At 60.1% G+C, this 26,733-nt stretch overlaps 1 protein-coding gene across 6 annotated transcripts in view; it reads right to left on the bottom strand.

The window, feature by feature from the left end:
• Nucleotides 1-26,733, bottom strand: part of CELSR1 (cadherin EGF LAG seven-pass G-type receptor 1) — a 113,207-nt gene that overhangs the window by 44,255 nt on the left and 42,219 nt on the right. For all 6 annotated transcript variants that reach the window (XR_005652870.1, XM_039863151.1, XM_039863152.1 and 3 more), the window contains 3 exons: nucleotides 14,991-15,213; nucleotides 10,921-11,036; nucleotides 10,498-10,586 (listed from right to left, as the gene is read on the bottom strand). Coding sequence is in view for 5 of the 6 variants with exons in the window: in XM_039863151.1 (XP_039719085.1) it covers nucleotides 10,498-10,586; nucleotides 10,921-11,036; nucleotides 14,991-15,213 (428 nt within the window). In the remaining variant the exon portion in view is untranslated. The remainder of the gene's footprint in view (nucleotides 1-10,497; nucleotides 10,587-10,920; nucleotides 11,037-14,990; nucleotides 15,214-26,733) is intronic.

The following is a 26,733-nucleotide window of genomic DNA, read 5'->3' as shown; positions in this document are numbered from 1 at the left end:
CGCTGCCTCCTCGGGGGCTCACGGCGGGTCTGGAAGGCACCTCCCCACCTGCAGGCGGTGACGGCGGTGAAGGCTCGGTCCAGTGCAGCCCGCCCTGAGCCTCAGCTTCTCTCCAGCCCTCCGGCCCCAAGCTGGGCCTCCACACAGGTGCTCGGGGCCCCGCAGAGGTGAGGGGAGCGCTTCGAGTGTACCCCCCTTAGCTTCACCGTCAACGCCACACAGAAGGGGCAGAGCAGGAATGCAAGACAGGCTCAGGGACAGGGCAGACTCGCCCGACGCCCCGTCTGATTCTTCCCGAGGCTTTTCTCACCTCTACTGCCTCGCTCTCCCCTCCCCCCGAACGCAAGCCCCCGCTGTGGGGACCTCACCTGCCCACCAACTGAGTCCCAGGGCCCAGGACAGGGCTCGGCCACACCGGGGCATGACGGCCGGACACCACGCAGGCCAGGCGCACCCGCACCCCAATGCCACACGGTAAGCGCAACGCCGACTCAACCGGCTTCTTGGAGGCGGCGAAACTGGCCAGACGCCTTCGGAGCTCACGCAGGACCTGGTGTCTCCGTAAGGACAAAATGGCTGTCCGACAAAAACTCAGCGTGGAGCCGCCCTGTGTGGCCAGGGCCTGGAGGTGGCATTTAGCAGCTGTCATGCCTTCAAATACACCGCCAGCAGAAGCTCAGGGCACCCCAAAACTAAGCTGTAAAAGTATTTGCTTCTCTTGAGTTTAACATTAAAGACAAAAAGAACCCAGAACTTTCTTGACCTTTTCCTTTTGAGAGGCTGGAACCCTACACCCTGGGGAGGACACGGCCTCCCCATTAGAGTGTGCCTGACTGGGCCACCGGGCGGGCCGCTTACTGGCCCCCAGGGAGGGCGGCAGCCCTGAGTCATCCCGCGAGTGAGCTGTCGAGCTCCTGATCGCAGCTCTGGCTGTGGGGGGCAGGTGCTCCCGACTCTGTCACCTGCCAGCGACCTGGGGCAGGGTACCCACCACTGCCAGCCCTGGCACCCTCTCCCAGAGAGTGAGTCAGCTCACGGCTCCCAACGCAAGAGTCATTCGGGAACAAAATTAAAGCGTGGATCCGACCCCTCTGCAGAGTGCCTAACCCTGGGCTGGCTGTCACACCAACGTGAGGCTCAACCGTGAGGGCCTAAGGCCAGCAGGGGACACAGGACAGCAGTGTCCACGGCCTGCTACGAGCATCGCCTCCGAAGGCGCAGTCCCCATCCTGACTCTGTAGGACAGTCACCTGACTTCCCCTCACCGGGCTTGGCTGTAAACGGAGGGTAGAAATAAGGGCTCCCTCACGGGGTTGAAGGCATAACCCTGTGAACAGGCTTGGGGTGTGGGGGGGGCAGGGGGTGCACACAAGTCCGCTGCGGCCACACTGTAAGACGGACAGAAAAGCCAAATGCGAATGGCCGTCTCCCCAATGTCTGCTGCCTCACCGTGTTAATTCCTCTCCACATCTTTAAAAGAAACAGGTGCCGCCGGCAGCTCTGAGTAACTGCACCTGCTCCGGGGCCCGGATGCAGAGCGACCTGTGTGTCGAGTCTGTTAAAATAAAAAGAGCTACAAACCAAAAACCCGCTCCAAAGCCTTCTGCTTCCCAGGCGAGGTGGTTGATCCCAGGAGCCCTGTGCTCCTGTGACGGACACTAACGCTCAGGCACAGAGGACCCAGGGCCGGAGGCACAGGCTCACGCGGCGTCGCCCGCGTGCTCGGCACGGTGCGTGCATCAGCTCCCGGGCCCAGGGACCTCCGTGGGGACGGCTCCGCTCTTGGGGCACGAAGCCAGCCCCCCACCAGCCCCACCATTCACTGGACGGAAGCTCCCGGGTCCTGAGAGGGAGCCCAGAGCCTCTCAGCCACCATCAGCCACCGGGGTCAGGAACGCCCTCTGTGGCAGCCCAGCTGGGCGGGTCCCTAAGTTTCCAGGGAACGGGGTGTTGTTTATGCAGATTGGCTCAGAGGGGCCCCCTCTCCATCTGCAAGTAAAGGGCTCAAAGCCAGGGTTTAGGCAGCACCTTCTGGGAAAACCGGGCAACACATTCTTTCTTTGAGGGGCTTTCATGTTGCTCGGCACAAACTGGGGAGACCTCCAGGCACCCCGGAGACGCGCGTGTCCCTTCACATGCGGGACGGTTGCCCGTTTCCAACTGGAAGGAGGTGGGGGAGGGGCAGCCCACTGGGTCCTCAGCACAGGCCCCATAGAGATGGCACCTGGGAGGGGGTCTGGGCTCAGCCCCCCAGTCTCAGGAGAGAAAGGACAGATCACTTTGGGCAATGACAACGTCACTCTGCAGGTCATAGGACATCTTTCACAAAGCCTCCTCAGACGAAGGGGGGACGGCTTACAAGGGGGTGCATGCTGACCCCCTCACACACACTCCTGCAAAGCCCCCACCTGCTCCTGCCAGGACCCTAACAGGTCCCTCTCTGTTCCCAGAGTCTGCAGAGCAGCAGAGACCCCAGGCCTCTCGGGTCTGCAGGCCATGAGGGTGACATGCTGGGACTTAAATGAAAACGCAGGGTGCCGAGTTGGTTGGGAGAAGCATGGAGGAGGCTGAGGGGACGGTGGGGGGAGAGGGACAGTCTCAGCAGGAAGGCACGTGACGCCCTCGAGCCCCAGTTCCAGAAGCCAAAGCACCGGGCAGTGAGAACCGCAGGCCTGTTTCATCCCTGTCCTCCGTGGGGGGACGTGAAGGCCTCGGTCAGAAAGTGTCCCCACCAGGCGGTGGCGGCAGAGGCCCGGGATGGCAGGGAGTCTGGGGAGGGAAGGGGCACTGGAGGGAAGTCAGCCGCGGCCCTCGGCCCGCAGGCCTTTCCATGACAGGCGTAGACACAAAGGCCCAGGGTGCGGCTGTGTTTGTCGCCGGGAATAACTGTTTCCATAGCAGGTGACTTTCGACCATCTGACAAGCCGTGTTTTGGAAAGGAAGCGGGCACCCTGGCCTCTCCCCAGCCGGGACCACCCGCAGGCTTTTCTCGCTGTCCGGCTCAGGTTCAAGGGGGGCAGACGTTACCCTCTGACCCCACAGGTCAAGAGGATCCCGCCAGTTATGGGAGTGTCAATATTCAATATTTATGGACGGCCCACTGGGGCAGCCAACAGAGGCCATTCCCAGCCTGAGAAACGGGCAGGAAACACAGCTGGAGAGACACAAACGACTGATGGGCCCGCTGGGGACCCGGGCTGGGGCGGGCGGGCCTGCGCAATAGGAATAAGCACGCGGGGCGTCCCCACCCTCTCATCCAAAGGACGGCAGTCCCCTCTGCAAGTCTGTCAGTGGGAGGAGGGATTCAGTGGGACGTGGGTGCAGGGAGGGGACGAGGTGCCCGCCTGGCCCTCGAGGTTTCACATTCTCGGCCAAAGCTCACCTAAACTTTTTTAAAAAAAGTTTACTAGCTTCCTTATCTTGTACGTGCCTTAAATCGAATGATTTTTTTTCAACAGAACATTTAAAAGAAAGCAAAAACAGTTCATCATCCCATCGCCCAGATGCCTCCTGCTACACCCTAGAACAAAAGCACACGTGAAACGCAAGAGCTCGAAGTCGTACGAGATGGACAGGAAAGCCGCCTGCTTTCTCATCGACCTCACCCGTCGCGCGGTAGACTGTGCCAACGGAGCCACAGGACGTCTCCCGTCCCAGATCACAAGGAAGAATGAACACCTGCTGTTTTAAGACGCCAGGCTTCGGGGTGGTTTATAACCAGGCACACGCTGTTGGTAGATTTTTTGAGGGGGAGGTACCCTTCAGAAAAAACAAATATGCATATGCCAGCACATATGTGCACATCAGAATTATTTTAATTAGCTTTTTATTCTGAGAATTTCAGATGCACGTGCAGTTGTAGAAACCCGTGCAGAGAGCCGACGTACCCTTCGCCCGGTCCCCACCGACGGCAAACATCCTGCCACAGGGAGGCATAACAGCATAGGCCAGGCGGGGACGCTGATGCAGTCAGGACATGGAACATTCCATCCCCACCAGGACCCCACCTGTCGTCCTCACAGCCCCACCTACGCCCCCCACCGCCCCCGCCACTCCTGCAATCTCGGGCAACCACTCATCTATGCTCCAGTTCTGGAACTCTGTCATTTCAAGAACGGAAATCGGAATGGTACATGAGCTTGTGAGATTGGCTCGACGTGCTCAGCACAGTCCTCTGTCACGTGGTATCTATCGGTGATTCATTCCTTCCCATTTCCGAGTGGGAGGCCGCGTTCCGTGGTGTGGACATACCATAGTCTGTTTAACCATTCACCCCGGAGGCCTTCTGGGCTGTCTCCAGCTCGGGACCGTCACGGAAAAAGCTGCTGCAAACATTTACGCACGGGTTGGGTGTGGACAGGAGCTGCGTCTGTCTTCGTGAGGGGTACGGCCTGCAGTTTTCTGTTTTGTATTCTTGTCATCTGGTTTCGGTATCAGAGCACTACGAACTTTTACAAAATGAACTGAGACGTGTTCCCGCGTCTTGGTTTCTGGAAGAGACTGTATATAGATCTCACGTAACTCTGGACACATTCGGTAGATTTCTCCAGTGAAACCATCTGGGCCTGGAGATTTCGTTTTGCGGAGTTTCTAAGTGACGAATCCCATTTCCTTGACAGTAACGCGGTCAAATTATTCTTCATGTTGGGGGAGTTGTGGTAGTTTTTTTTGAGGAATTGAGAATTTATTCCTGATGCCGGCGACCTGCGTCTTCTCTCTCCTCGTCAGGCTTGCTAGAAACGTGTCAATGTTACTGATCTTTCCAAAGCTTCGTTTCGCTGATATTCTTTAGTGTTTTTCTGTTTTCGGTATCACTGGTTTCTGCAATTATCTCTCTTTTTCCTTCATTCTACTCGTTTGGGTTTATTTCGCTCTTCTTTTTCCAGGTTCTTGAGGTGGGACCTTAGCTTATGGACTTGAAACATTCGCTTTTTTCTGACATAAGTATTTTTAGTGCTATGAATTTCCCTCTCAGCACTGCATTAGTTGCATCCCATATATTTTCGGTTTTTTTGTTGTTGTTTTTTTTGTTTGTATTTTAATTTCCTTAAAAATTTTAAAAACTTGAAAAAAACTTCCTTTTTCCTGCATCTTATCTTCTGGGTAATTGAATGCTTCAGTCAAATTTCCATTAGGCCTTCTCGTGCCCAGTACCCACTGGAGTCCGCCGGTCGAGTCGGGGCAAGCGGGGCAGCAGCTCACGGGGCTGGGGTTGCGTGAGCGGGCGCGGGCAGGCGGGCGGGCACACAGCTAGTGGGAGCTGAGGGCGAGAATGGCGGCTGAGCGAGGCGGTGACCTGGACAGGCTGGGAGGTTGGTTAAATAATGGTGGATCGAGAAAACAGACGACTATATTGAAAATAACAGGAACGAGGTTTCTTACTGAGAGAGAAAAGAGTTATAAACAGAGTGGAAAAAAACTAGAATGAACTCCATAGTATGAGAAAGGAATTCAAGGTTTTCAATAAGGAGAGACAGAGAAAAATAAACATAAATTTCAGCACGTGTGTGTGTGTCTATGTATGTGCACACGTACCTATACATATACATATAAACGTACATACGTGTTCTAGATCTGCACTGTGAGCGAGACACCCCAGAAGCAATGAGCACACCTAGCACCTGGACCTTGGTTTCTTAATACCACTCTTTACTAAAACAACCCAGAGTTCTATAGATAAATGGCCAATTTCAGGGCTGAGGCATGAGAAGTACAAAATAAGCCAGGAATGTCTTTTTGTGCCAAAAAAAGTAAAGGAATGAGAATAAAATGATGGGGGGGGGTATCAAAGAACAAAGCTATAAAGCTGGCTCTTACCCCTGCACCCTTTTAGCCAAACCTAAGATCTGGGCCAAACAGGAAACAATCTGAGCATCAGATTAATGAAAACAATATATTATAGTTGTCTGAATAAAACAGGAATTCATAAAACCATACTTATATAAATAAACAGGAAAGAAGAGAAAATTCCTCGTTATGGTAGAAAGCCAACTATGAATGCAGAGGGAGGGAGGGAATTAGAGAGAAGCTGACATTCATCACAGTGACAGTGACATAGGTATGACCACCAGGGATGCGGAAAGTAGCAGCTAAAATGCGACGAAGACACGTAAGAAAGAGAACTGGGGGCGGGGCGGAGAGAAAGACGAAGCAAACGCAGAGAAAGGCCAACGACCGAGTGACCCGCCCGGGAGAAGCGCAGGAGAATTCTTGTTTTCATCTCAAAACTCTTCTAAAAGTTTGAAATTTGAGATGAAACGTTTAAATACGTACACCCTACAACCTGTTCTTAGTAACGTTTTTTAAATCTATTAACAACATTCTTAGAGATCTTTCCGCATCTGCACACAGAGCTCTCACGGATGCGTGACATTCCATGTAGGGACGGCCTATCGTCTATTAAATAACTTCTGAGTTCGTGTCTGTAGCTGGGATTCTACAAGAGAACCGTGCACCCTGGTTTATGAAAAACGACCGTTCCAAATGCCGCCATTCTCACAGCTTTGGAAAACACCCCATTCCTGTCGCTCTGTTAATAGTCATCTTCCACCTTTCTGTACCCATCTGACAAGGACAGGCTCTCTGGGACGCGACGACAAAGCACACGGCCACGTAGACTTCCCCCGCCTGGCCCAGCGCGTGGTGGAGTGGGGTGGGGGGAGGCGGTGCAGGAAGGACAGACACTTTCGAGCCCTGGTCACCACCTCACCCGAGTTCCACGTGCAAATCAATCTTTCCAAAATGGTTTGCACAGAACGTTTTCCCTCAGGTACATTTGCTCTTGTGCAAGCTTGTGGTGAAAATGTTTAAACCATCTTCCACAGAAGCCTCGCAAAAAAGGCACATCTTCGACGAAGTGATGAGCCCACATCCTCCAAATCGGCCCCAAACCTCCGTGGGTGGGTGCGGGGGAGGGGCTCGGCTGCTCCATCTGTGCTGGACGGAGTTCGACATGTTTGTGCAAAGTGCCTGCTTCTGAAAATCCCTTCCCAGAAAACCTCCCCACCCCAGCCTGCCCTCGGTCTCGCCGACGGCAAAGCACGCCAGCAGACCTTCACGTGAAGAATGTCGCCAAGCGGAGAAAAGCAAACCGACCCTGCCACCCCCTGCCTGGGGGCCGGCCCCTGGAGACCTCATCAAGGGGTCCTCTGTCCTTCAGCCTCCAGCTGGCTTTAGCCAATGGGGAACCCAACAGGAGATCAGAGGGAGCGGGGAAGAGCGGTCAGGAGGGCCTTGGCGAGCTCTGTCACCCTGCTGACGGTCACTGCTCCGCCGCAGTGGCTTCTGTCCCTGACTGCTTCTTCCTGGGTCCCACTCTGCCCTCGCCCCTTGTCCTCGGTACCTAGGGGCGGTCACAGTCCTGGGTCCCACACCTCCCCTTGTGGATACTCCATACCCTGTGCCTCTGGTGACAAGCCCTCCTGGGAGCACCCTGTTCAGGGTCCCCTGTCCCCTGTGGGGGCCCTGACTGAGAACGTGGCCCAGCCAGGCTCCTAGAATGCCTTGGGGGGTTGTCCAAGGGGCCCAGGGCTTTCCCACCCCAGACGCGACTAAATGCAGAGCAGACGCCACCTTGGAGTAACGGGGGGTTCAGGGAGGGGGCGTAAGAGCCATCCCAGCAGGAGCGCATGGGGAGAGGGGTGGGGGGTCCGGCCTTGACCATGGACGTTTCTACTCCACGGCTCCGCCCGGGCCAGACTAGTCGGGCACGTGGTCCAGGGGCGGGCACAGAGGGCAGCGCTCACGGAAGGCTCCTGCCCTGGGGAGTGAGGCCGCCCGCCACCGTCAGCTCGGGCAGGGGGGCCCCTCCCAGAACCAGAGACGCATGGGCGCCCTGAGAGCAGAGTGGCTTTCTACACAGACTGTTTTTGGGGTTGCCTTCCTTTCTCGTCACCCTGGTAGCTTTGCGACTTCAGCCGGCTGCCTTCTCGCCCCCCAAACGAGCTGCCCGGGCCATCGCCATACCCGGAGAAGCTTTGAGACAAAAGTCCCCTAGAAATCACCAGCCCCAGGAGGCAGACGTGCAGAACCTCCGTAAGCATTTCCCCGCTGGGGGCCCAGGCAAACCACATAAGGAGGCCTCAAGGTACCGCGCAAACTGCTTCGTTTCCTCCCAAAACCGCCTCGGGCGAGAGAGGGACCAGCTGGGCTCGGGGAGGGGCGGGGCCGAATCTGCACCGAGGGCCTCGCTGGGCGCCGCTGACGCGCTGGCCCGCGCTGAGCCCCCTCCACCTCCAGTCGGCTCCCCAGACCCCCCTTCCTCAGGGCATTCGGGGTGCTGGGCGGTGGTTCCCTCCCCGGTGCTCCTGCGGGGGTCGCTGCAAGCAGGCGTGTGAACTCGCAGAGGACGAGGCGTGAAGACCCTGGCAGGGCCCCCTCCCTGCTCAACTGTGACACGCTGTTGCTCCAGCCATCGGCAGGTGCTTCCAGAACATGCTCTGTGCAGGGGCTCCGATGGGGACACCAAGGCTGACTTGGCCACAGCCAAAAGCATTCAGGCCACCCTGAGGGACACGCCCCCAAACAGGCAGAGAGGAAAACACAGCACGGGTGCTTTCTCTGCTCCCCGACACGGAGCGCGGCGCCCCCACCCCGACTGGCCTGCACTCTGCCGGGCACTAAGCCCCCAGGAAGCACAGGCCACGGGGACGGCTGATCCCTGGTGTCCAGCCCCTGCCAGCCACGGAGAAGGGCCAGAGGCCGAGTGCCAGTCAGAGGCTGCAGATGCCAGATTCCGGGGCGGAATGTTCTGGCAAGGTGGCAACTGCTTGCCCCGGAGCAGTGGGCGGCCGAGAACATCCATGTCCCACTCAAGGGCGTGCACAAAGTCGCGGCAAAAGCCTGAACGTGTTTGGGCCAGAAAGCCACTGACCCCTGGTCCCTGTCCTCAGGCCAGGAGGGGGCCACCTCCCAGGAATGCACTCTGCTGCCGAGTGTCCTTTGTCAGCCCAGCCTGGATATGGGGACACTGTCCTGATGAGGTGAACAGAGAAACAGGGGTTGCAGGCCAGTGTGTCCCTCTGCCTGTCCTGCTGAGGGAACGCGTCAGGACCTGAGGTCAGACAGAATGGTCCCCGAGCTCAGGGGGGACCACGCCCCATGCTGCGGGGACAGCGAGGTGCTCAGGGCACGGCCTGCCCTCGGGGCCCCTGACCTTCCAGGACACAAGGGAACAGCCCTCGTGCCTGTGCCTAGCAGAGTCACTGTCCCCTCGGCGACCTATTGTGACAGACTGGCTTGCAGAACCGACCTTCTCCAGGGTGAGAGAAAAGGGGCAGAAATAGCCCGTCCGAAGGTGTGTGTGGGGGGCGGGCAAGTTCACTTGGGGGACGTCTCCAGAGCGGCTGAAACAGGTGTGAGCGGCCCCAGGTCTCAGCTGGGGAGCAGGTTATGGCGCCAAGGAGAGAAAACCGAAGTTCGCCCCACCGTGGCCCCCGAGACGGCTGGCGGCAGGTCTCCCCAGGGGGCCACGATCCTTCTTAGCTCTCAAAATCCCGAGGCCAGCACTGCCCCCTCCCCCGCACCACGGCAGACCTGCACCCCAGACCCCTTCGGAACCTCTCCTTCACCCTCACGCTGAATGAGCCCAGAGGTCCACGTGCGGTCAGTGCCTGCCCACGGATGAAAACCACGGTCGCCGTGCAGCCACCACTGCTGGGGCCTGTTTGGGGTGACTGGGGAAGGACACCTAGGGCAGCCCGGGGCAGCAGAGGGACAGCAGACGGCAGATCGGGGAGAGCAGAGCGAGGGCCCTACAGGACACAGCGGCCTCAGGACCACGTGGCGGGCGGCAGACACGGATCACTGGAGCGTGGAAACCACAATCACAGTGGGTGTGACGGACAGCAAATACCTCCGATCCCCCGTCTGCCAGCGGGGCTCGGGCTGAGCCCCGAGGACACCCTGGGGTGGGGGCAAGGCCATCGCAGACCCATGGGGAGGTTCCCCGAGCTTCCCAGGAAGGAGGATGCTTGGCAAAACCACGCAGCCCAGAGCTGCGGATTTTGATGCAAAAACCAACACCACGTTTCCTCACAAGCCAGTAAACAGCAGAACAAAACGAAATCCGAATGCCCGCGCCTTCCCCGCTCTCGCTCCGGGGCCTTCCGACGCTCGGGTGGCATCCGGGCACAGCGGACGATCTGTCTCAGCTCTGGAGCTGCGTGTGAATGGCCCGGAATGTCAGCCTGCGCGGATACCTGGGCCAAGGCGGCTGTGTGAATGAACCCTTTCTGCGCCCTTCCCCTGAGCAGGGTGATCTCTGCTCCCCGCGTGCCCCCTGCACCCCCAGAGCTCCCTGGGGGACTATCCCGCCCAGCACAGGGCTGGGGTCTATTTACACAGACCGGCCACAAATGCTCATTTACCTCCTCAGGGGCTTTTTTCACCCAGCATTTTTTTTTTTTTAAATTTCAGAGCATAAATGGTTTAGGACAGAGAAGCTCCCAGCGCCCGCCTCTCGCAGCCCGGGGCCCACGGGGAGAGCGCCCGTCCTACCTTGTTGTAATACTGCACCCTCACCGAGTGCCAGCGCCCGTCACTCACGCCCCCGGGAACCTGCGGTGCCACCGCTGTCGTGGTCTCGCCTGCGGGGCGGGGGAGGTGCGGGGAGAAAGCAGAGGTTAGCAGACAAGAGGCCACGAGTCCCTCTGCGGCCTGGAGCACGTCCTTGTCCCACGGCCAGGCTCCGAGAGTGCTTGGCGCCCTCGTGCGTGCCACCCTGCAGCGAGTCCCTGGTCCCGGCCCTCTGAGCACGCGACACACACCTTTGCGTGTCCCGGGTTTGCCCGGAGGTCGGGTTCCCGGACGGGGACCCGGGCATGAGCCGTGAGCACACCCGAGGGTGCCGCGTGAGGTCAGGGTGGTTTTAACCTGCCGAGCGCCTGCCGGGGAGCTGCTCTTCCCGCGAGGGGGCCCTACCTGCCGAGAAGGTGAGCTGCACCTGCTCGTCCACGATCTCCAGGGCGATGAAGTCGTGCTTCTCGTTGAAGCGGCCGTTGTAGAGCAGCAAGGCGTTCCTCTCCTGCGTGGCGAACCTGCGGCCAGGCGGCAGCGTGTCACACGCCGACTGACGTCCACGCAGGAGGCTCGCAGGCGGCCCCAGCGTGACACGGTCAGCTCGCGGGGGACGGGGCCCGGGCGCTCGGTTTTCTCCTTAGGAGCCGGCCGCCCATTAAACCCGACCAGCAAGGTTCTCTTCCGAAAGAGGCAAACGAGAGTCCATGGGAGAGTCTGCACACACGCCTGTGCAACGTGAGGCCGCCTGCAGAACGTTCCGGAAGCACGACCCAGCCACCGTGCCACTCAGAGATGTCTGGACAGACGCCGTGCAGGGCGCCTTCCACCGCAGGAAGGAGAGTCCACGTCCGGGACGCGGCGCCTCTCGCTCAGGGAGGCCGATGCTGACGGCCACCTCGGGCGCCGGTCTCCAGCACCACATTCCAGCCACTCTGCGACCTTCCGCCCCAAACGTGACACTCTTCCCTGCCCCAGGGCCTTTGCACCCGCTGCTGCCTGCTAGGAAGGCCTCGCCCAGCTCGCAGACCTCCCCACTGCGCTCCCCCTAACTCGCTTTGTCTAGATCGTGCCCCCCGCATCTGTCAATCACGTCACCCAGTGTACTTCTGAAACTATGTATGTATTTGTGTATGAGAACACGTGGGTTGGGAGCGAGACTCTTGTTCACTGCTGCATCCTAGAGCCCAAAACAGCGTCTGGCCCGCGAAAGCGCTCATGACGACGTGCCGGGCGAACGTGCGGAGGAAGACGGGGGTGTGAAAATGAAGACTCGTCAGACCTGACGCATTCGGAGTAAAACCCACTTACTCCGACAAGAGATGAGCATTCTCAGAAGTCCTTCTTCTGAGAGGAAGCCGCTCCACCAGACCCGAGGGGCCCTGATGGAGGCCCTCACACACACCGGGTCACCACGACGCCTCCCCGATGCCCCGGTTACAGAGACCCCGCCAGACCTCCCGAATGAAGCCGGGACCGCTTCCTGAGGCAGCTGCCTGTCGCTCTCAGCAGAGATTAAGTGGGGGAAACTCTTTGCTCGACTCAAGGCTGGTTTGTCTGTCTCGCTGCAGCAACAGGAGTCCAGCTGTCGGAACCAGGCTCAGGCACTTGGCCTCGGCCTTTCCCTGGAGCTACAGAAAATCAACGGTTCCTGTCCAGACCTCGAACCCCCTCTGTTTAGAACACAGAGAGGACCAATGACAAACTCGAAAGGAAAAATACCCTCGCAGCAGAGCAGGTGCTTTGGGTGTGGAGCGGTCAGGTAGAAAAGGGGCTGAATTAAGTCTGAAATCAACTCAACACCAGGCTCCAGACTCACTGGGTCACCCCAGTTCTCTGGCCGGTCTCATGACCATTGGTTTCTCTTTGGACCGCAGTGGGAGCTGGTCCGTTGAATGGCCCCGCACCCGTCCACTGGTGAAGACAGAGCACGACGGAGGGGACCCAGGGACAGGGGAGGGTCCGAACAGTGCACATGAGAAGAGGTGAGGCCAGAAACAGAGCCGGGGCTCGGCGAGGGGCCTGGGGGCCGTGAGGGGAGAACAAAGGGTAGGCAGGGAGGAGGGGAGGAGCGGCGGCTGGGAACTCGAGCCGCAGGAGCTCGGCAAACAGAAACTGGAAAGAGCAGCAGCCTCGAAAGAAGCCGCCTGGAACAAAAGCCCCGCGGGGCCCGGCCCACCTTTCCCACGGCGCACCCTGCAGGGGCCCGGTCCCCCCAACCCCCCCAAGCAACCACACCCCCCAGCGTGTAGCTGTTCTTCTGCCGAAGTTCCCTGATTTTGCTTCTGAGGTCGTTCCCTACAGAACCCTGATTCAGTGGCGGCCCTGATATCTTAGCCGTCGTGAAATCGCCCATGAACTGCTGTCACACGTAACCAGCCAAAACGACTCTCTCCGACGAGCAGGTGGACGTCACGTTATGCGACGTGGACATTTAATGAAGCGCTGCACTCTCTAGTCTGAGTCTGAACCTGACAGCCTCCCTTTGTCTGTTTCCAGCAGGTCTGCCGGGGGCCCGCCCGCCTCCGGCACCGGGACTCCCGGTCACCTTCTAAGCCAGCGTGCTGCCCACTGGGTGCCTGGGGTGTTGGGACACAGAACAAAAAGCCGGTGAAGGGTTTCAGGCCAGCAGGGGACAGGCACGGACAGAGAGCTGGACCTCAGTGACGTGGTGACGATGAGAGGGCCCCGAATCTGGAGACACCAGCCAGGGGTCCCACGGGGCCATCTGAAGGTCTCCAAAGGGACGGGCATCTGCCTTGGAGACTTTAGCACAATGAAATGATCTGACAGCTGGACGGAAGTTGGGATCAGGAAATCGGGCACCCGTCCCCACCCCGAGAGCTTGCGTGGGGACCAAGATTTCAGCCGCGAGGTAGAAAACGTGCCAACGATCCCAGCCCCCCTCAGGACCTTTAGGGGGCAGTCAGGGCGAATGGTGGCCTGAGGCCGCAAGCAGGGCCGGCAGAGGCTGAAGGCAGCAGACAAGCAGGCATCGCCCGGCCCGGCCCGGGTCAGGGGTCACACTGGAGGAAGCGGCAGGAGCGACAGAGGAAACGGCCTGTGCGAGACCGAGTGGGCGAGGACCACGAGGACGTGAGGGCGGCCGTGTCACGGGGCGCAAGGCCCCAGAGCCGCGGGGATCACCGGGGTTCAGGCGGCAGGGGGCCTGTGCATTTTAAGAAGCTTGGGGTTAACCCCAGGTGGCAGGCAGGCCCCGGGGGGAGTGTGCACAGGGCTCAACCTCTCACGATGACAACAAAGATCAACAGTGCTGTCACACCAGGTGTCACCAGGGAGAGAGCACGGCGGGAGGCACCGAGGGGCCGGGGGCTGGGGAGGAGAGGGGTAGCCAGCAGTGGAGACGTCAGGTTGAGGGACTCACAGGACCTGACCGTGAGGAGGAGGGAGGAGGAGGAGAAGGAGGGAGAAGGATGAGGAGGATGAGGAGGGCCTGCCACCTCGGGCCACTCAGCAGTCAGGGCCCGAGGGGTGGAGACTGGGTCTGCTGAGACGTCCACCTGGAGAGGTCAGCGAGCCCAAAGAGGCATCGCGATGCCCAGCCCTGTAGCACTGGCTCGGTGGTTCACACGGGCAGAGCTGTGCGGCACCCTGCCTGAGTCTCCTCGGCCGGCCCTGAGCTCCGTCTGCATCATCAGGGGCTCCCCGCTCAGCATGGACGTCGAGGGCCCCTCCTGCTCGATTTTAAGACTCCTCGGGCCATTTCTCGAGGCATTTCGCCTCTGCTACCCAGAGCACCCCTCGTATGGCAGCTGCTGGTGCAAAGTGAGTGTGCGCCGGCCCCACAGCGCTCCGTGCCGCCGCAGATGCTCCGTGTGGCCCTCAGTGTGGCCCAAGCCTGTGACAGGAGGCCCTGTACTCCCCCAAGGGGCCCCCTAGACACTGGCACATCCACGCGAATATAACACTTGGCAGAAATCTTTAAGATGGAAATGACAGGTTTTAAAAAAATTAAATCTAAAAAAAAAATGCAAAACTATAGTAAGGACCACAGCGCACAGGAAGCCTGCGTCCTCGTGGGACAGGTTAAGGAACCAGGACTGAATGGGGTCCGGCAGCCCCGCCCTTGGCTAGACAGCTCGCAGGTGGCAGAGCAGGAGCCTGAGCTGAGTCCGCTTGATTCCAAGCCTGCTGGTCCCTGTCCCCTCCACCTCGGGCCCAGTGCTGGCCAGTGAGCAGGACCAGACAGCCAGAGCCGTTCACCACGTGTGGCCTGGACGGTCACACAGGACCCCACGCCTGGGTTAAGGCTCCGCTGGTCCCGACTTGAAATTCTGTTTTGGAAAAAGGGGCCCCACACTCAGACTGCGCGGCCCTACACATTAGGTGGCCAGCCCCACCCCTCACCGGTCACCGGGAGGAGGACGCCTCCATCATCATCTACGGGAACGCGCCGTGACACGTCCCTGGTGCTCCGGCCACCGGCCCGCACGGACACGCGTGCGCCGACTTACGTGAGGGACACGGTGAAGTGGAAACGCTGCCTCAGGCCTCGGAAGGTGACGAAGGACTGCGGCGGGAAGCTCCTGGCGGTCACCTCGCAGTAGGGCCTCTCGAACTCGCCGGGGGGGCACACGCAGCGGAAGCCGCCGACGAGCAGGTTCACGCAGGTGCCCCCGTTCCTGCACACGCCGTCGGCACAGCGCCCCGAGCGTGTGCTCACCTCACAGTGCTCTCCTGCGGGGCGAGGGCGGAGGCCAGGGGTCACGCGGCGGGCCGAGGAGGCGGCCAGCCGGCCCCCGGGCCCGACGCGCGGCTACGAACCCCGCCCCCGAAGGCCACGGCGACACCAGGGCCGAGGCGCGTGTTGGGGGGCACGGCCGCGTGGGGCTGGCATGGTACGTGTGTTATTCTCATCGGGGGCCCCGGCTCCTGGTGAGTGAGCTGAGGATGGAGGTCAGAGGGCCCCCCAAGATGTGCCAGGCGACCGAGTCACACCAGCCCCACCCCTGTCCCAGGCCTACCCTGGGGGCAGAGGGAACGTGGGGCCCTGAACCCTTCTCAGCATCCCATCCTGTTCTGAGCACCCCGCTGGCTGAGACTTCCCGAGAAACACCGAGAGTTGTGAGAGGGCCTCGTGGACCCTGCCCACACCCGTGCCCGCCGCGCATCAGAACCTTGACGGAGACTCTGGCGCGTGCCAGGATCAGCCGCACCCAGGGCCACCTCCTTGGCTGGCCTCCTGCAGCGCCCGCCTCCCCACTGCCCCTCACGCAGACCCACCAGCCAGCCCGGCCGGCGCTGCATCCCAGCCTGCTCCCGATCACGTCCATTTCTCCCACGGGCCTGTGCACTCACTGAAGGCTGGTGCCACTGTGCTCCAATGTCCCCACCAGAGCCCGGCCCCTCAATGACAGGAGGGTTCCGGAAGCTTCCCCAGAGAGACTGGTGAAGCAGCCCAAGCTGACCGCCTCTGCCCCCGAGGTCTGTCAGGCCCAGAGCATCTGTCGATTCTGAGCTGGCCGCCACGTCCGCCAGCAGCAGTCCAGCTGGGTGATCCCCACCCCCCCGGACGAGGATGACAGTCCCCAAGCCACACCCGGTGGACATCGCCGGCCCCCTCAAACACCTGCAGGCCCTCGGGAGCTTCAAACAGCCAGAAATTCCCCAGCTCCCACTGGCATTCTTTGAATTATTGATTTTTAAGTGAATGCATTTTAAAACAGAAGCATTACATTCACACACTTAAAAACCACCCCACTGTACAATAAGCATGGCACAAATAGTAAAAGTCTCTAGCAGTTTCTTGAACATCCCCACAGGAAAACCACGTGGGCGGCCCGCCCCGGCAGCTGCCCAGCGGGCTCAGCGCTGTGTCTTGGAGACCCCGCCGGTCAGCACACAGCGGTCTTTTATAACGGCCGGCCGCATAGTATTCCTTTAGGGCACCCATCAAAATTTAAATCACTGGTGTTTCCTGTTCTTTTCTCGACAGGCATGTAGGCTGCCTATGGTTCTCTTCTATTGCAAATAGCTTTCGATATGCATCTTTGGTGTGTTTTAAGAACCTCTCCCTTGAGAAAACTCCTAACGGCCCGGGATCAAAGGGCACACAAAATTCGCATTTTGATAGACATTTCCAAAGCGGCCTCCCCAACACCAGGTACGATCAACCTGTGAAATATTTTGCATCGCTGACAACGGAAACCCAAAAAGTATTTTATTCGCATTCACTTTTGATGAGGTTCAGCATCTTTGCACATTTTATTGGCAACATCTGTTTCCTTTCCTTGGACCCGCCCGATAATTCTTGTGCTCGTTTTTCCATCCGATTCTCGGTTTCACATGTGCGTTCACATCCATACCTGTGCTCACACCCTTATGCACACCCACACTCGCACACATGCACTCGCCCTCACACACTCACTCACACACTCGGCATTCCTGGCCTCTTCTCCAGGGGGGCAGCCTGGGGCCTTCTCAAATTCCGTGCGTTCATTTTAAATGCTTAGCTTGAGGTGTATTTGTCCTTCACACACTTCGAATTCTCCCATCTAGATTTTTAAAATATCTGTGACACTTAGGGGACCTTCCTTTTTCCAAGCTCCAGTATGGCACATCGGTGGCCGAGTCGGAGCCACCGCGAGGACCGGGCGGGGCATGCTCCCCAAACCGTGGCAGGAAACCAACCGCGCCGGCCCTTGGCGCCCTCTGCCTGACGTTCCTACCATCCGGGTTCGGGTCCAGGTGACCCAACACCCACCTGGATGAATGTGAAGCCGCCGCCACCGGCCACTGCCGCTCCAAGCTCTGCCTCTGCAGTGGACCAGGAGGTCCAAACACCTCTGAGCCCCACGCCAAGCCCCCAACCACTTCTCCTCTGGTGTCCTCTCCCTAAAATCCGGGCCTGAAACCCGAGCTTCCCTTAGCCATGCCTGGTTCCCCATAGGGTCTCCTCCCCGGGGAAGCATCCCACTATATATCCAGTGACACAAACCAAGAGCCTGGGGCCGTCCCACTCCCCAAGTCCCTTGTCCCACCAACGCCACCTCCCGGAGACCAGGGTCACTCATCCCCACTGCCGCCTGCACCCTGGTCTGTGCCAACCCCATCTGCACACCCACGGCGGCCTCCCCTCGGGCCCCTGCACACACGCCAGCTGCCCACGCCTCACCAGCCCAGGTTCTCCGTGACACCGGGGAGAGGCCACGGGAGCATAGGCCGGGCCATGCCCTGGCTCAGAAGCAATCCTGTCCCCTGTAAAGGTGGCCCTCTCCCTCGGGGCCTGGCCCTCGGCCGCATGCCCAGCCTCGGCCACACTCACCCACCTCTCACACCAGCCACATGGTTTCCTCCTCACAAGCAGCTGGGGGATTCACAGGGCTCACATAGGTGGCCCCGTGCACACCTGGTAGGTGTTCACTACAACCAGCCATCATAACCCATCGGTGACCATCTTTCTCTGGGCCTGGCGTCCTCTCCCCCGGCCTCGGCGGGTGGCTTCCCTGGGCCACAACCCCTCCGGAAGGCTTTGCCACCACCTGGGCACCCATGACTGATGGGCCCGGAGGCCCTCCTCTGGAGAGCGCATGCCCCAGCTGCAGGGTGACGCCCGCGGTGTGACTGTTCCTGAGCGTGTCTCCCCAGGCTCTGCGGCACGGACGCTGCCTGTTCTGGGGACAAGCCCAAGGCCCAGCACACCGGGGGTGCCCAGTGAATGCCTCCTGCATGGGCGGACACACGGTGACCTCCCGGCACACAGCGGGACCCTACGAATGCCAGACACGGAGGGGCGCTGACGAAGCCTGGCACGCCACGGGCTCATGAAAGGGTGTCACGGCCATGCCAGGGCTCCCCACTGTCAAGCCAGGGAGGGATGCAACACAAAATCACAAAACCGACGTAATTCACGTGGGTGATTCAACTAGTTGTGGAAATAGGTTGATGTCATCAACGAAGAATTAATCCCACAGCTGAACACACCATTTTTATAATAGGCTGTGAGAACTCTTGAGTGTTGGGCTTCAAATGAACCAGGTCGGCCGGGAAAAGGTCTGACCTCCAGGACCTTCGCTCAGGCCAACCCCACCCAGGTTCCTGTGGGTCCTCAGCAGGGTTTCCCGCAGAGTCCACACAGGGGCGCGCTCCCCGGCTTTGTCTCAATCACACATTAATCCATTTACGTTTTCCTTTAAAACGTACATATTGTATGCAGCGCTGTGCTGGCAAACCCTAACGGCCAGCCCTCGGGGGAAGAGCCCCAATCTGCAGCTTCTGCCCACTTCCACGGCGCACCCCCTCACTCCACCCCCACCCCCCGGACCAAATCCAAGATCTCGACTTGACATCGCTGAGCACAGAGGTGGGGACAGATGTGAAATGTAGCTCGTAATTCCTAAAATCATCTTACCTGAGGAAAATAATTTGGACCAAATTTAGTGAGCCCCGTATCTTTAAGTTTTTCCTACACCTCTTATAAGAAACACTAATTTAATGAAATAAATGTTCTGAGGAGCAAACTGTCGAGACTCAACTTATCTTTTCCAGAAATTCTCAAAGTAAGTTTAGGCTTCCCCTTATATCCTCGTATGCCACTGGAGTCAAACGCTTGCTCCAAGTCATTCTACACCTGGGGAACCCCCCATCCTCCTCCTATGCACCCACCATGGTAACGGCCGGCCCCGCCCCCACACCAAGGATCAGGTTCACATGGGCAAACTGAGAGCCTCGCTTAATAATGCATGCAGCATGCCACAAGCCCGGGAGATGACAGGCAGGAGCTGCTAATGCAGAATCCCCAACAGAAATCTGGGAAAGGACACCCTCCCCACAAAAACATTCTTAACAACAAAACAGAAGCTTCAGGAGCAAGCCCCCTCCAGCCTCCAAGGCTTCACACACGTCCCCATCAGTGGACGTCTGCCCCAGGCTTGGGGTTGGGGGGAGGGGGACACTGCCTGCCTGGGGACCCCAGGCCACAGTGTCAGAGCCGCAGACCTTTGGTTTGAGGGGCTGAGCACCCTGGAGAAGCCCCAGATAGAAAGGGCTCACCTGCAGCGTGACCGCCAGGAGCAGAGGCTCATGGAGCACAGGTGCAGCCGGCCGAGGCCCCCACTGGGCCGGTTCCCGCACTAACCCTCACAGTGCCGCACCCTGGGGTGGGAACTCCTTGCAGACGAGGAAACGGAGGCCCAGCACAGGGTATAAAACCTACCGTTTTTCTGTAACACAAATATATTCTTCAAAGATAAGGGAAACGGAGTGAAAAAAATAGTGCCTGGGCACAGAGCCTCTCGGCTGGGCTTTGCAGAAACGTTTGTGGAAGGGGCAAAGAGGGATGAAGCGAACACTCGTACCCAGAAAGGGCCCAACAGATGCACAGGGGGACCGGGGTCCCGGCTCCTGGACACCGCGGGCTGGGCCAGGTGTCAGTGACGGGCGTGCACCTGGTCGGGTCTGTGGATGAGGAAGAGGGTAGCACAGGGCCTCGGCCTCACCGCACAGAGGTGTGTGTGTGTCCGTGTGTGTCTGTGCATGCACACGTGTGGTGTGTGCGTAGCGTGGGTGTGTATGCACGGATGTGGTATGTGTATACATGTACGTGTGTGTGATGTGGGCAGTGTGCACTTGTGTGTGACGGGCACGCAGGCCTGGGACAGGAGGGCAGGGCTGGAACCAGAGAGATGCTGGTGTGTCCTGTGCCTGCCGACGGCAACTGCAGAACCGGCCCGCGGGCGCTGCTCGCGGATCCGGGGACACGTGCGCGGTCCCGGGCCAGCAAAGACGGGAGCACAGCTAGGCCGAGGCCCTGGGCCCTGAAGGAGGACTGAGGACAGCCACGGAGGAGGGGACGGCCACGGAGGAGGGGACGGCCACGGAGGAGGGGAGGGCACGTACAGGTTTGACAACCTAAGTTTTCAATAAACAGACAACTGCCTTCTGGTCCTAAGAAACAGCCAAGGGCTTTGAACTAGAAAAACTAGACTTTGCAGAGGCTGCGAGGGAGGAGCTGGAGCACGGAGCGTGAAGGCCCGGGCCGCCCGAAGCTCAAGCAGGATCGCAGGTTGGACGCACGCAGAGGACAGAGGACCCGGGACACCCCTCAGGACCACCTCAGGGTCGGGTCGCAGACCGAGCACGCCGACCTGGGGACCGCCGAGCCCCGCGGAAGCCCCGTCCTCACACGGACGTGAGGTAGTGGACGGGCGCCTTCGTCCTGACAAAGAGGCACGATCCTGAGGGCGGCTCGAATCAGAGGCTCCCCCGCCAGGGAGCACGAGGTCGCGAGGCAAAGGACAGGGATGCCCCGGGTCTCCGAAAAGGGGCGGCTACGTCAGAAATGGTCGAACACCGCGAAAATGAGCCCGTCCAGCCTCCTGTCCACCCCGGGCCTCGGCACCCGCTTCCACTGGTGCCCCCGCAGCCTCACTGCCAGCGACAGAGGCTTCCAGAGCGAGCTCCTGACCAGTGCCTCAGTTTCCCCGCCGTAAAACCCTCCCCGGAGGCAGGAGTCCGTTTCTTGCCCTCCAGCTACGCCTAGCGCCTAAGAGGCTGGTGTCGGGGGAAGTGACCTACGTCTCTTCAGCTCTGAGCTGAGCACCTGCAGCGCTCTCAATGGGGACTCTGTCGTCAACTGACTTCTTGAGACCGGAGGCCTGGCAGGTCCACCCCTGCACCCCAAAGCCCCTCTCCCTTCCGCCCACCCCCTTCACACCTCTCCTCCCACTTGGTCTGACTTCCTAGTGACTGGCTCTGCCCTGGAACCTTCTCCCATCCATGTCCCGTCCCCGTGAAGGAGCCCAGACACCTGCCCAGGCCCTCCCCTGCCCCCCATGTGGGAGGGAGGCCAGAAGCCCAGCCCACTGCGGGCCTTCTGGGGGCAACTACTGTCTTGAAAGCTAATTCCCAGAACTCCAGACACACCCGTTTAAAAAATATACATAAAAATCACATTCCAGCAAGAAACAAAATGGTTCCAGGCACCCACGGCGCTGGCTCCCTTGCGAGAGTCACTCACACGTGAGGGCTGGAGCCGGCTCACCGGATTATCCGTGTGGCCTTCAAACTCCCGGTGCCTGCAGCGGACGGGCCCAGAAGGCACACAGCCCGCCAGACCCAGCCCAAATCATGCTGGGGACCCCTCCCTCCAGAAGAGGGGTGCTCTCCCCGCCCGCCCTCTCACCCATAATGGGGGCGCGGGACGGAGAATAACCAGCCCTGAAGTCAGCTACCTGGCGGCCCCAAATGACTACCATCTTCCAACGCCAGGAGGGCCTGGGCTCGCTCCTGCGGGCTCCGTGGTAAGGAAAGCTGGAGGCTGGTGGCCGGAGGCTGGGGAGCCCCCCGCCCCAGCTTGATCGGTTCATGGGGAAACCGTGCCAACTCTCGAACAGCGACGTGTCCAAACGCGGCTGGAATGCTGACTGATCCTCCGTCGATCGTGTAAGACAGCGGCTCGGCCCCGGGGCTCAAACGCCCTTCCCGCCTGGAGGAGGCGCGCTCCGCGGGACAGAGCTCGTCCAGGAAGAACACGCGCCTTCCTCGTCGCTCGCCGTCAGGGTGGCCGGACTGCCCTCATGGACGCCCGCTCCCTCTCATATGCCCGCAAGCCATGCACCACACTAGGCCACCGCAGGCCCGGCCCCGGGGAACAACGGGGGACATTCGTCTGCCCGCCCCGGGGAAAGGGCTCACCGTGGCCGGGTGTCTGGGGCGGCCACTCTCAGGTCAGGGGCTCAAACGGGGCCCCCAGCAACTCCCGAAGGCCCTCGGGCCCCGCTGTGCCTCCAGGGACAGCAGGAACAGCCAACCACCACCCTGGTGCCGATGGCCAAGGCCTCGCTCACTCACTCCCGCCGCGAACATTCACTGAGTGCCGAGCGGGTGCCAGGCCTGGTGGGAGCCAGGGGTGTGGTCGGCAGAATGACAGGGCCCCCGAGAGGTTCATGGTCCTGCTGCCTGGGGACAGGTGACTCCACACTGCAGAAGAACAAAGGACCCGGGACACCAGAAGGGGCTTCTCAGGTGTGAGTTGGTTAGGGATCTTGAGATGGGGAGGTGATTCTGGGTGACAAGGGCCCTCAGGAGGCGGGGAGGCGGCGAGAGCCAGGAGCAGGCCCTGTGACGGGAGCAGCGGGCGGAGTGGGCCGGGGTGCGGGCCGAGGCGGGCGGGCGGCCTCCAGAAGCTGGGAAGCAGTGTGTCCCCCCCAGAGCCTCCGGGGGCAGCTGCGAGAGAGTGCGTGTGTTCTGTCTGAGCCACCGCTTTGCGGGGCTTGGTCACAGCAGCCGCGGGACGCCAGGTGAGGAGCGCGCAGGCAAGCCCATCCCCGCTCTCGGCCCTGCCTCGTGGAGCCTGTGTTCTGGCTCTTTCTGCAGCAGCAGCTGCACACCGCACCGGATGCTCGGTGACCGGCGGTGGGGGAACCGTGGCAGGACCTGGCCGGGGAGCCTCGTCTCCCCTCCGACGTCACAGGGGGGCTCTGATCGCACAAGGCTCGTCTTCAGGCCAATTGACTGGCCGAGGTCAGAGGTTCCGGTGTCTGTTGTCATTCCCTGCATGCCCAGCTCGTCAACCCCTGGCAGCTGGCCGGGTGGCACGTGGGGACTTTCGTGTTCTTGCTTGGATCTTTAAAAGGAAAACCAACCACAGAAAACTCGCCCGCCCAGGAGCGTCCTCCGGCCCCAGCAGATGCTGGACAAACAGGTTGACAAGAAGTAGCCGCTGTGCACCAGAGCCTCGAGGAGGGTACGATCGTGCCCCTCAAAATCATATGTTCAAGCCCTGAGCCCCAGTACCGTGAACACGACTTTATCTGGAGACAGGTCCTTGCAGATGCGATTGAGTTAAAACGTTACTCTGACCCAACAACTGTTGTCCCTTCTAAGAAAAAGGAACTTGGGACACAGACACACACAGGGAAGAGGCCGTGTGAGGACACAGGCGGGCACCGGAGTGATGCGGCCACAAGCCAAGGATCACCTGGCACCTCCAGAAGCCACGACGAGGCAGGAAGGACGGTCCCCTCGAGCCTCCAGAGGGAGCGAGGGCCAAATGACACCTTGGTTTTAAACTCCTAGCCTCCAGAGCTGGGAAAGAACACGTTTCTGTCGTTTTAAGCGCCCAGTCTGTGGTTCTTCCTCGCAGTGGCCCCAGAAGGCTAACAGAGCCCCAGGGAGGAACGCAGGGTGGGCTTGGGGACAGTCCCCGTCCCCAACAGCCTGCTCTGTCCAGGGAGGGGCACACCGACTCTGCCCTTCGGAAGCCCTGGAGCTGCACGAGAACAGGAGGCTGCTGGTGAAATCCATCCACACCGCACCCTCGGCGCGGGACGTCGCCGGAAACAGAGTCACCCAGAAGAGACCACAGAACGATCAGAGTGGTGCTAAGGAGCGGGAACTTCGAAGCAATCCCGGACGTCTGAAGGGCGAACTTTCCTAGGAAAGGATTCCGCCTCTGCAGCATCTGAGACTTCAGCTACGGGCCAGGCGATGACTCTCCTTTGAACGGTACGTTACTCTCCGGTTTAAGAGCTAAATTCAACTCGACGAGAGCTCGGGAGCGGGAGGCGCTGGCGGACCGCACCTCCCCACACCATGTGAACGTCGCTCCCACCACACCGCAGTTTGGACCTCTGAGCCCCGCGAAAGACTGCGTGATGAATGAATGGACCGGGGGGACGGCTGGACGGGTGGACCGAGCTGCTCCCCCCGGAGGAGTCTGCCTTGCGGACAAGCCTGAGCCCAGAAGCCAGATGCTGAGTTCAGATCCCGACTTGGCCTTCACAGCTGGCCTGTGGCACGGTGTCCCCTCCCCCAGGACGTGGGGGGCGGGACCACCTGTGTGGGCCACCCCGGGCACTGTAGGATGCTGAGCAGCACCCGTGGCCTCACCAGCTAGCACCCCGCCCCCTGCTGTGACGACCAAACCTGTCCTCAGATGGTGTCTGAAGGCATGGGGACAGACTCACCCCAACGAGAACCGCTGGCCCGGATACTTCAGTGTCCCCTACCTCAGTCTCCCCATGTATGAAACAGGGCCACAGAGCCACTGTGAGGATCAGTGAGACAGCCCGTATAGAACCTTCCAGAACAGTAACCGGCCCGCTGAAGTGCCTGATAAACATTAACCATGAGCCGCTGCAGGCCTGAGGGACGTGGACATAAGCGAGTCGCCCAAGGAGAGAGAAACAGGGCAGCGAGGAAGCCTCCGGGGAGATCCATGGACACCACCCGAGGAAGTCAGGGCACCTTCTGGAACCTTCCCAGGGCAGGGGACAGCGCTGACAGAGGCGCGGCCGGTGCAGAAACAAGGGGACAGAAGGAAGGGGGCCACATTTGGGGACTGTGACGGAAACCAAAACCACGTTATTTACAAACCGAAAGACCAAGGGTTGAAACCAAGGAAACAGCGTGTGTGTCACACGCCTGACTGGAAGGGACCGGACGGCATCCGGTTCACATCCACACGTGGGCGCGTCAGCCTCCCTGTCCCCGTTCCCTTCAGAGGGGCGTCAGCCACAGGCCCCCCGCGGCCGCGTGCAGCCTCCCTAGCACAGACACACGGCGACGGGGCGGTGGCTTTCTGCCCGCAGTGACGGGCACTCGCGTCCCCTGGGGCCTGGATGCGGAGGTTACAGGAAGGCCGTGAGGAGTGTTATTCCAGCATCCAATTCCTTGAGCTTCCCCTGAAATGAGCTGACACCTTCCTCCAGCCGGCTCATCCGCAGCACAGGAAGCCCGGGTCCCCGCGCGCCTTGGGGCACCTCCAACTTCCCAAGCGCAGGCCCAGGCTCGGCTTACCAGGGAGCAAGTAACCAAACCCACGTGACGACAGAGCTGCTGTCACCACGAATAAATGAGCTCCATTCCCTCCACGCCAGAGAGCGAGGCTTCAAAAGGAACAAGGAAGGAGGAGAGGAAGGCGGACGGGTAAAAATAATCAGTCCGCGTCAGTCTGTCTCCGAGGGAAATACGTATGATAATTTTAGTACCAAAGACGTTCAAATTAGCCCCCGGGTCGACCGTGACATTTCAGTGCATCTTCTGGCGATGACACACTGGGCCATTCTCTGGTCATTATTTTTCTAGAAATGACTCGTGATGAAAACAAAATTTGAGACGTTTTCAAAGTCTCAACAGGTCAAGCCCTCTCTGGAGAGGGTCCAGGGGCCCGGGGCCCGAGCGGCCTCGGCCTGCCCTGCCCAGACGCGGCCCCAGGCTGTCGACGCCTCCCTGGCCTTAGACCCCAGCGGAGGCTTCCGCCAGAGCGTGAGGGGTGCTGGAGGGTCTCTCCGACCAGGTTCCCATCGACACGTCTCAAGCCGTGAGCGGACAATCGCATGGGTGACCTCGGGCGGCCCGCTGGCTGGGCGCACAGCAGGCACTCAGTACTTGTGGAGCAAGTGAATGATACAGTGGGTGACTTCTGGAGGGCAGTGGGCCCGTTCCCGGGGGCCTGGGGCCACAGCTTTTCAGAAGGGGCTGGGGCCAGCTCCATGCCACGAAGAGGGAAGGAGAGGAAGGGGTTGGACATCCACCCGTGACGTGACCTCCTCGGAGCACGACTTCACTGAAACTCAGAAGGGGGCCAGTCCAGGTCTCCTCGGGGCTCCCACCCAACAGCTGGGCAGGGATGAGGGGCCAGAGGGTTCCCTCCGCCTTCCTCTCTGCTCGCCACCGAGCCCCAGTGTAGCCAGGAATGGAGGATTAACAATCCACGAGACAGTCGAGGAGACACCTCCAGATCCTGACGGCAAGGACCAACAGACAGCCACCGACAGGCAGGGGAGGGGAGGACACTGGGTAGACAGTCAAGTGCCTTTCTCGCTTCACGGCTGTGCCACCGGATTATAACCGGGCTGGGGTTCAGACGCAGCAAGCTGGGGCGCACACCCGTCTCCCCAGGCTGCCAAACGCCCTCTCTGGCGGTTCCTCCTCATCGGATGCAAAGGCCTGTGCACAGCCACCTTCCTCTCTCCGTGCCCCGCCCAGGGCTTTCCTCCCTCTTCCTGCTTGAGAAATACCTGCTAATACTGTAAACCCGTCCTAAGCTTGATGAACGGCGCGCTGTGTCCCACACTCACAGGTAACGATTTCTCAGCTGTTTACACCAAACACAGTAGCAGAGGACACAGCCGATGGAGGCAGCTGGACGCTGCCTCTGGTGTGAACCCGGCCCACCCGACCCCCGGCCCGCCCGACCCCCAGACAGCTCTCCAGGAAGCCAGCCTGTTCACAGTCGGGCCACAAAGACCTGTT

This window comes from Pteropus medius, unplaced genomic scaffold, assembly GCF_902729225.1.
Source record: "Pteropus medius unplaced genomic scaffold, Ma_sr-lr_union100, whole genome shotgun sequence".
Lineage (NCBI taxonomy): Eukaryota > Metazoa > Chordata > Mammalia > Chiroptera > Pteropodidae > Pteropus > Pteropus medius.
This window is presented reverse-complemented; position numbering and strand designations above follow the sequence as displayed.